Source organism: Procambarus clarkii, chromosome 9 (genome assembly GCF_040958095.1).
Source record: "Procambarus clarkii isolate CNS0578487 chromosome 9, FALCON_Pclarkii_2.0, whole genome shotgun sequence".
Lineage (NCBI taxonomy): Eukaryota > Metazoa > Arthropoda > Malacostraca > Decapoda > Cambaridae > Procambarus > Procambarus clarkii.
Window position 1 is genome coordinate 5,712,766 of NC_091158.1, and position 9,446 is coordinate 5,722,211.

The following is a 9,446-nucleotide window of genomic DNA, read 5'->3' on the forward strand; positions in this document are numbered from 1 at the left end:
ATGACTAGTGGCGACAGCGACACCAACGGTACTCTGGTGGTACCTACCAGCGTCGCCAGCGGTACTCTGGCGGTACCTACCAGCGTCACCAACGGTACTCTGGCGGTACCTACCAGCGTCACCAACGGTACTCTGGTGGTACCTTCCAGCGACACCAACGGTACTCTGGTGGTACCTTCCAGCGTCACCAGCGGTACTCTGGCGGTACCTTCCAGCGACACCAACGGTACTCTGGTGGTACCTACCAGCATCACCAACGGTACTCTGGCGGTACCTCCCAGCGTCACCAACGGTACTCTGGTGGTACCTTCCAGCGACACCAACGGTACTCTGGTGGTACCTTCCAGCGACACCAACGGTACTCTGGTGGTACCTTCCATCGACACCAACGGTACTCTGGTGGTACCTTCCAGCGACACCAACGGTACTCTAGCGGTACCTTCCAGCGACACCAACGGTACTCTGGCGGTACCTTCCAGCGACACCAACGGTACTCTGGCGGTACCTTCCAGCGACACCAACGGTACTCTGGCGGTACCTTCCAGCGACACCAACGGTACTCTGGCGGTACCTTCCAGCGACACCAACGGTACTCTGGTGGTACCTTCCAGCGACACCAACGGTACTCTGGCGGTACCTACCAGCGACACCAACGGTACTCTGGCGGTACCTTCCAGCGACACCAACGGTACTCTGGTGGTACCTTCCAGCGACACCAACGGTACTCTGGCGGTACCTTCCAGCGACACCAACGGTACTCTGGTGGTACCTTCCAGCGTCACCAACGGTACTCTGGCGGTACCTTCCTGCGACACCAACGGTACTCTGGTGGTACCTTCCAGCGACACCAACGGTACTCTGGCGGTACCTTCCAGCGACACCAACGGTACTCTGGCGGTACCTTCCAGCGACACCAACGGTACTCTGGTGGTACCTTCCAGCGACACCAACGGTACTCTGGCGGTATCTACCAGCGACACCAACGGTACTCTGGCGGTACCTTCCAGCGACACCAACGGTACTCTGGTGGTACCTTCCAGCGACACCAACGGTACTCTGGCGGTACCTTCCAGCGACACCAACGGTACTCTGGTGGTACCTTCCAGCGACACCAACGGTACTCTGGTGGTACCTTCCAGCGTCACCAACGGTACTCTGGCGGTACCTTCCTGCGACACCAACGGGACTCTGGTGGTACCTTCCAGCGACACCAACGGTACTCTGGCGGTACCTTCCAGCGACACCAACGGTACTCTGGCGGTACCTTCCAGCGACACCAACGGTACTCTGGTGGTACCTTCCAGCGACACCAACGGTACTCTGGTGGTATCCAGAATGATATCCACATATGTGCGTAATAAGGCAAATAGGACACTGGGATTTATTAATCGAAGCGTTAGTAACAAGACACCTGGTGTGGTTCTACAGCTATATATAACTCTGTTAAGGTCTCATTTAGCTTATGCAGTTGAGTTTTAGTCGCCGTACTATAGAATGGATGTATATTCCCTTGAAGGCGTCCAGCGTAGGACGACAAATGTAATCCCCCAAATTAGAAACATGGCATATGGAGGAAGATTAACAAAGCTTAAATTGCATTCACTGGAAAGGCGAAGCGTTAGGGGGTGACATGATAGAGGTTTACAAGGGGATGAACGGACATAACAAGGGGGAGATTAATAGGGCATTAAAAGTATTAACACAAGACAGAACACGAAACAATAGATTTAAATTGTACAAGTTTAGATTTACGAAAGACCTGGATAAATACTGGTTCGGTAACAGGGTTGTTGATTTGTGGAACCAATTACCGCGTACCGTGGTGGAGGTGGGGTCCCTTGTTTGTTTTAAACGTGGATTGGACATGTATACGAGTGGGATTGTGTGGTTATAAATAGGAGCTGCCTCGTATGGGCCAATAGACCCTCTGCAGTACCTTTATCCTTATGTTCTTACTGATTGCTTCAAGGAGCTACTCTTCAACATTTCGTTTGCGAGATTGTATTCAACAAATGTGTTTTGATTAAAAATAATAATATAATTGCCACGAAGTATAGTAGATATAGGGCGATTAGAAGAGAAGATGATAGCAATCAAAATTATATTTTGAATGACAGGAAGCAGGTAGGTAGAAAGGAAGAGAGGCAGGTAGAGAGGCAGGTAGAGAGGCAGGCAGAGAGGCAGGCAGAGACAGACAGACAAACGTTGATGTATTGTCACCTGGCCACGCTCCGGGGCGTCGAGCCCTCTCATCAGCGTCGCCACTCCCACGCACACAAATTCCTACCATCCTGGCGGTGACTCTGAGAGGTTTTAGATTACTAAAGACGACAGAGGAGCGCCAGAGATGTCGGATGAGGAGATGGGTGGTACAGGCACCCACCCAAGCCTATAATATATACCTCTGCTACCGAGAATCCATTTCCAAGCTTTTATTTCCCCTGGACGCTTTGGTGAACTACAACAGTTCACGTTCTGGAGTCTATAATTGGAAATTATAGCACTGGTGTGCTTTTTATAATCGAGTCATAAAAATAAACTATTTTAAGGCCCGAGATGTATGAATTACAGAGACGTGATGTGAATACTCCGGCGCCGTCGTCGTCGTCATCTGCAGCAGTCAGTCAAATCAACACCAGCAGCCTGTGCCGAGGTCAGCAACGTCAAGCCCAGGACGCCAGATCCGTCAAGCAGTTACCCAAGTGCTTAAGAAACTTTTCCTTCTTGTTCTTGGCGGTTGAGTCCTGATACAAGACACCGTTCAAGAACACCTCCCCCCCCCCTCTCATGCCAAGTCACCTCCGAAGCTTACAACGTCACGTGGCCCGCACGTAAGTCAAGTTGTCTCGACTACACAACCCGGATCCGGAAATACCTCCCGTCGGCGAGTCCGTCACGCTATATATCTGCTCATTGTGTCCGTAACTCTTACTGAATATGTATGTGCGATAATACTGTAGTGTTTGGAACACACACCTGTGTGCTAGGACAGGTGTGCAACCCGTCCACACTAGTTACCAGCAACGGCACAAGATGAGGAGGATGATCCTGCCAGATACTGGTCGTGTGTTATCTCCCTCTGGCGCTGCAGGGAGGTTATCTTGAGGTTATCTTGAGTTGATTTCGGGGCTTTAGTGTCCCCGCGGCCCGGTCCTCGACCAGGCCTCCACCCCCAGGAAACAGCCCGTGACAGCTGACTAACTCCCGGGTACCTATTTACTGATAGGTAACAGGAACATAGGGTGAAAGAAACTCTGCCCATCGTTTCTCGCGCCGGCGCCCGGGATCGAACCCGGGACCACAATAACCACTAACACCAAATGCATAACGTGGTGCTGGCCACAAAGGTACAGGATCCTTTAGTGGGACCGAGTCAGCAAAAGTTTGCAATATGAGGAAGAAAGAATTTCCTGAAGCACCATGAAGCTTAACAGACGAATTTATTCACTAAAAATAATACATAAAACGGAAATATATATATAAACACACACATGGAAATGTGATAATCATCTCTACTTTTCGAGGGGTCATTGGCTATGGCTATGCACAGCCATAGCTATATGGCGTATATGGCCATAGCCATAGCTATATGGCGTATATGGCTATACGTCCTGGCTATGTAGAGCCAGGTGACATAATGACCTTCATCATAACACTGGTAATAATGACCTCCTCGCCCATAAAGGCTGCTGTATGCAGCAGGGGACAAATCTGAGCTCAAAATTGATGCTCGGGGGAAATTAACTTGCATGCACGACTGACGTGTGTTGCAATAATCACCACCTCACCTCACCTAGGTCGCCCCTGGCGCCACGGAAATGTGTCAGTTGTGTAAACAAAATAATTACAATTTATTCACTCTACAGGTGCTATACGTCAACTCTATATACGTCAATATTTGCTATACGTCAACTCTATATACGTCAACATTCATCCAGCACGCTCTTCTGTCGTCGATGAATGAGGAGGCTTTTCGAGAGTTGACTAGGATGAGTACTGTTGGTACTGCGTGTACTGGGATGAGTACTGTTGGTACTGCGTGTACTGGGATGAGTACTGTTGGTACTGCGTGTACTGGGATGAGTACTGTTGGTACTGTGAGTACTGGGATGAGTACACCATCACACCAGCTGTTGGGACTGACGGTGCTCTATAGAACTCGAAAATAAATCACGTTAATGTGATTTATTTGTGCATTTGGAGAGAAGCATTAGAGGTAGAACTCCTAGACCACTGCCAGAGTGCATGCCGGCAATGTGTGAAGCGCTGATTGGGCTTCAGTGGAAGCCTCTGGACCCCTAACAGCCCGTCCTCATTAACAATGGCCAAAGTCCATTCCATGCACCCGCCAAACCCCCCTGTTCATGAATGAAAAAATAGTTTACACACGACTGAACTGATGACGTCCGAACAGTTCTGGAACAAGTGCTTCGCTGACGACTTTTGTTCAAACCACAACGCTGTAAATGCTTCACCCACGTACTAAAAATATTAATAATCGCCAATATAACCTAAACACTTAACCTAACTTTTGCCCAAATAGCAATATTAATTTATATTTAAGAAAATTCCTATTGTGAATGAACAGCATGTTAAAATTGATGAATGCGTCTTTGGGGTCGACCGCTGGGTGGAATGGACTTGGTCTGAGAGGACGGGTTGCAGCCCGTTCTCTCCAGCGTTCACAACGTCACTTCACTGATGTTCTAAATTGCCTGAGCCTAACCTGAGCTCCTAAGGTTTGTCAACGTCAAGAAACTGTGGTACTAAAGTGCCCTTATTCTAACCTATCAGAGGACCCAAAACTGAAATTCGGACAGTATGTCAATTTCGCGAGCCGCTACCATTTTTGGCCTTATAGTATACGTCAAAATGCGACGCTCTAGTTGGTCAGGTGACCATGGAATAGAAAACGGAACATGGCGTCAATTTTACGAGCTGCTGTGACTTAATACATTACTTTTTGGCCGTATGTGAATTTGATACGTCAAAATGCGATGTACTTGTTAGAGAGGACGGGTCGGCTAACCACATCAAATTATTCCTGATTATATCACATATTACTTAAACAAATAGGTATTCAGAGAAGGAATAATTGTATTTTGAGGCTGGAGATAACGAGGTTGACTAACATATGTAAGCAACACACGTGTACACCACATTAATACTCCCTCCAACCTCAAACACATTGACAGGCTTACAAGGTATCAACCCGTGACAACACTGGATAATACTCTTCCCTAATGTTAATCTCTGCCACGTGATGAGGAGTAATGTTAATATCTTTTAGCAGCACCTCCCCCTCCCTCGCCGCCATGTCCACTACAACCATGTCTGATGCTGGACACGCACATGAGAAGTGCAGGTGTATGAGGCCGGACAGGCAGGTGAGACGTGCAGGTGTGTGAGGCCGGACAGGCAGGTGAGACGTGCAGGTGTGTGAGGCCGGACAGGCAGGTAAGACGTGCAGGTGTGTGAGGCCGGACAGGCAGGTAAGACGTGCAGGTGTGTGAGGCCGGACACGCAGGCGACACGTGCAGGTGTGTGAGGCCGGACACCCAGGTGAGACGTGCAGGTGTGTGAGGCCGGACACGCAGGCGACACGTGCAGGTGTGTGAGGCCGGACACGCAGGCGATACGTGCAGGTGTGTGAGGCCGGACACGCAGGCGACACGTGCAGGTGTGTGAGGCCGGACACGCAGGCGACACGTGCAGGTGTGAGAGGCCGGACACGCAGGCGACACGTGCAGGTGTGTGAGGCCGGACACGCAGGCGACACGTGCAGGTGTGTGAGGCCGGACACGCAGGCGACACGTGCAGGTGTGTGAGAGGCCGGACACGCAGGCGACACGTGCAGGTGTGTGAGAGGCCGGACAGGCAGGCGACACGTGCAGGTGTGTGAGGCTGGACATGCAGGCGATACGTACAGGTGTGTGAGGCCGGACACGCAGGCGACACGTGCAGGTGTGTGAGGCTGGACACGCAGGCGACACGTGCAGGTGTGTGAGGCTGGACATGCAAGCGATACGTACAGGTGTGAGAGGCCGGACACGCAGGCGACACGTGCAGGTGTGTGAGGCCGGACACCCAGGTGAGACGTACAGGTGTGTGAGGCCGGACACCCAGGTGAGACGTGCAGGTGTGTGAGGCCGGACACGCAGGCGACACGTGCAGGTGTGTGAGGCCGGACACCCAGGTGAGACGTACAGGTGTGTGAGGCCGGACACCCAGGTGAGACGTGCAGGTGTGTGTGAGGCCGGACACGCAGGTGAGACGTGCAGGTGTGTGTGAGGCCGGACACACAGGTGAGACGTGCAGGTGTGTGTGAGGCCGGACACGCAGGCGACACGTACAGGTGTGTGAGGAAACTGTCACCGCTGTTCCTGCTGCTGCCGTGACTTTCACCGCCTCGATATTATTACTTTCGTTTTTATGGCTCTATTTTTGTGACCATTAACTTGCTATTCACGTTGCCGTGTCTAAGTGTCACTCTTGGTGTTTTTAAACGTCATCATGTCCGTCTTCACACGATTATGTCGCACGATGTCACTTTCGTATGACCGTCTTAGAAACTCACGCTCGCACGCACGCTAGTGTCAGTAATGGTGGAGAGTGAGACCACGTGTGTTGCTGTCACAGTGGTGTAGTTATGTCTTGATACCTGCTTGATGGGGTTCTGGGAGTTGTTCTATTCCCCAAGCCCGGCCCGAGGCCAGGCTTGACTTGTGAGAGTTTGGTCCATCAGGCTCTTGTTTGGAGCGGCCAGCAGGCCCACATATTTACCACAGCCCGGTTGGTCCGGCACGTCTTGGAGGAAACAATCTAGGTTTCTCTTGAAGATGTCCGCGGTTGTTCCGGCAATATTTCTTATGCTAGCTGGTAGGACGTTGAACAACCGCGGACCTCTGATGTTTATACAGTGTTCTCTGATTGTGCCTATGGCACCTCTGCTCTTCACTGGTTCTATTCTGCATTTTCTTCCATATCGTTCACTGCAGTATGTTGTTATTTTACTGTGTAGATTTGGGACCTGGCCCTCCAGTATCTTCCACGTGTATATTATTTGATATCTCTCTCGTCACCTTTCTAGTGAGTACATTTAGAGAGCTTTGAGACGATTCCAGTAATTTAGGTGTTTTATTGCGTCTATGTATGGCGTATATGTTCTCTATATTCCCTCTATTTCAGCAATGTCTCCTGCTCTGAAGGGGGAAGCGAGTACTGAGCAGTACTCAAAACGGGACAGTACAAGTGAAATGTATAGTACAACTATTGTGATGGGATCCCTGGATATTAAAGGGTCTTGTGTATCATCTATAATTTATTGATATAGATTTATATTCCATTTAGTACAAGTACATTTCAGTGTACTAGTAACTAGGTGTGGAGCAGCTGGCTCTGCTAGTATAGCAGAGCCAGCTTTATAGCAGTTATAGCCAGCGTTATATGCTATAACGACTTTATAGCATAATGGCTTGGTGCTTTCTCCTAATAGTTCTTTCTTTCTGCTAGTATAGACCTCAACCAATTTAACCTATCACTGATAGTCTGTGTATAAACATGTTTTATATAACATTCAGACTGTTGCTGCAGTCTGTTCTGTTGACTGGACAGAGTCGTCGGTGTACACACAGTGCTCGTGGGACCTACACCGGTGTATGATGGAGCCAACTGTTGCCAGTCAAACTACTTTTATACCGTCAAGATTCATTATCCTTCTTGCTAGTAGGTGTGTATGATGCTTGGAGGGTAGGTGTGTATGATACCTGGAGGGTAGGTGTGTATGATACTTGGAGGGTAGGTGTGTATGATGCTTGGAGGGTAGGTGTGTATGATACCTGGAGGGTAGGTGTGTATGATACCTGGAGGGTAGGTGTGTATGATACTTGGATGGTAGGTGTGTATGATACTAGGAGGGTAGGTGTGTATGATACTAGAAGGGTAGGTGTGTATGATACTAGAAGGGTAGGTGTGTATGATACTAGAAGGGTAGGTCTGTATGATACTAGGAGGGTAGGTGTGTATAATACTAGGATGGTAGGTGTGTATAATACTAGGATGGTAGGTGTGTATGATACTTGGATGGTAGGTGTGTATGATACTAGGATGGTAGGTGTGTATGATACTAGGAGGGTAGGTGTGTATGATACTAGGAGGGTAGGTGTGTATGATACTAGGAGGGTAGGTGTGTATGATACTAGGAGGGTAGGTGTGTATGATACTAGGATGGTAGGTGTGTATGATACTAGGATGGTAGGTGTGTATGATACTAGGATGGTAGGTGTGTATGATACTAGGATGGTAGGTGTGTATGATACTAGGATGGTAGGTGTGTATGATACTAGGATGGTAGGTGTGTATGATACAAGGAGGGTAGGTGTGTATGATACTAGGAGGGTAGGTGTGTATGATACTAGGAGGGTAGGTGTGTATGATACTAGGAGGGTAGGTGTGTATGATACTAGGAGGGTAGGTGTGTATGATACTAGGAGGGTAGGTGTGTATGATACTAAGAGGGTAGGTGTGTATGATACTAGGATGGTAGGTGTGTATGATACTAGGAGGGTAGGTGTGTATGATACTAGGAGGGTAGGTGTGTATGATACTAGGAGGGTAGGTGTGTATGATACTAGGAGGGTAGGTGTGTATGATACTAGGAGGGTTGGTGTGTATGATACTAGGAGGGTAGGTGTGTATGATACTAGGATGGTAGGTGTGTATGATACTAGGAGGGTAGGTGTGTATGATACTAGGAGGGTAGGTGTGTATGATACTAGGATGGTAGGTGTGTATGATACTAGGATGGTAGGTGTGTATGATACTAGGAGGGTGTGTATGATACTAGGAGGGTAGGTGTGTATGATACTAGGAGGGTAGGTGTGTATGATACTAGGAGGGTAGGTGTGTATGATACTAGGAGGGTGTGTATGATACTAGGAGGGTAGGTGTGTATGATACTAGGAGGGTGTGTATGATACTAGGAGGGTATGTGTGTATGATACTAGGATGGCGAGGTACACGTAAATAGGGACAACAGTGACGGGAAGATTACATATAAAGGTGTGTTTAGTTTGATACAGTTGCACACAGTTTGACTTAAATAATTACTTGTATGTTAAAAGGTTATTATGCAAGAACCTTGTTTTTTTATTTATTTTGTAATACATTAGGTACATCTGCATTAGTGCAGCTACCCTAGACTATATGAAGGGGAGTACAGTGTGTCAAAAAGCTAACTAGGTGATGCTAAGAAATCCCCATCACACAGGATGGTTAGTCATACAGAGACATGTGATGGGTAGTCTGCACTGGCAGACTCCAGAAGAATTATGAGGATATCATCAACACAAGATTGAATAAGGTAGCAGTGGTAATAAAAGTCCCCATCTCGCAGGATGGTTAGTCATACAGGGCCATATGTTTAGTAGCCTGTACTGGCAAATTTT

The 9,446-nt window shown here is 48.6% G+C and overlaps 1 protein-coding gene across 1 annotated transcript; it reads left to right on the plus strand.

Moving 5' to 3' along the window:
* Positions 1–2,748, plus strand: LOC123766055 (uncharacterized). The gene is made up of 2 exons (XM_045754899.2): positions 1–1,362; positions 2,572–2,748. Exons 1-2 carry the CDS (start codon positions 1–3, stop codon positions 2,746–2,748), a joined length of 1,539 nt encoding a protein of 512 aa, XP_045610855.2.
* Positions 2,749–9,446: the final 6,698 nt, after the last annotated feature.

What these genes read in the sequence shown, in the direction of transcription:
- LOC123766055 (XM_045754899.2), top strand. Translation starts at nt 1, where the DNA reads ATGACTAGTGGCGACAGCGACACCAACGGTACTCTGGTGGTACCTACC. An exon ending in CCACATATGTGCGTAATAAG is followed by an intron (nt 1,363 to 2,571) that starts GCAAATAGGACA and finishes TATGAATTACAG; the next exon opens with AGACGTGATGTGAATACTCC.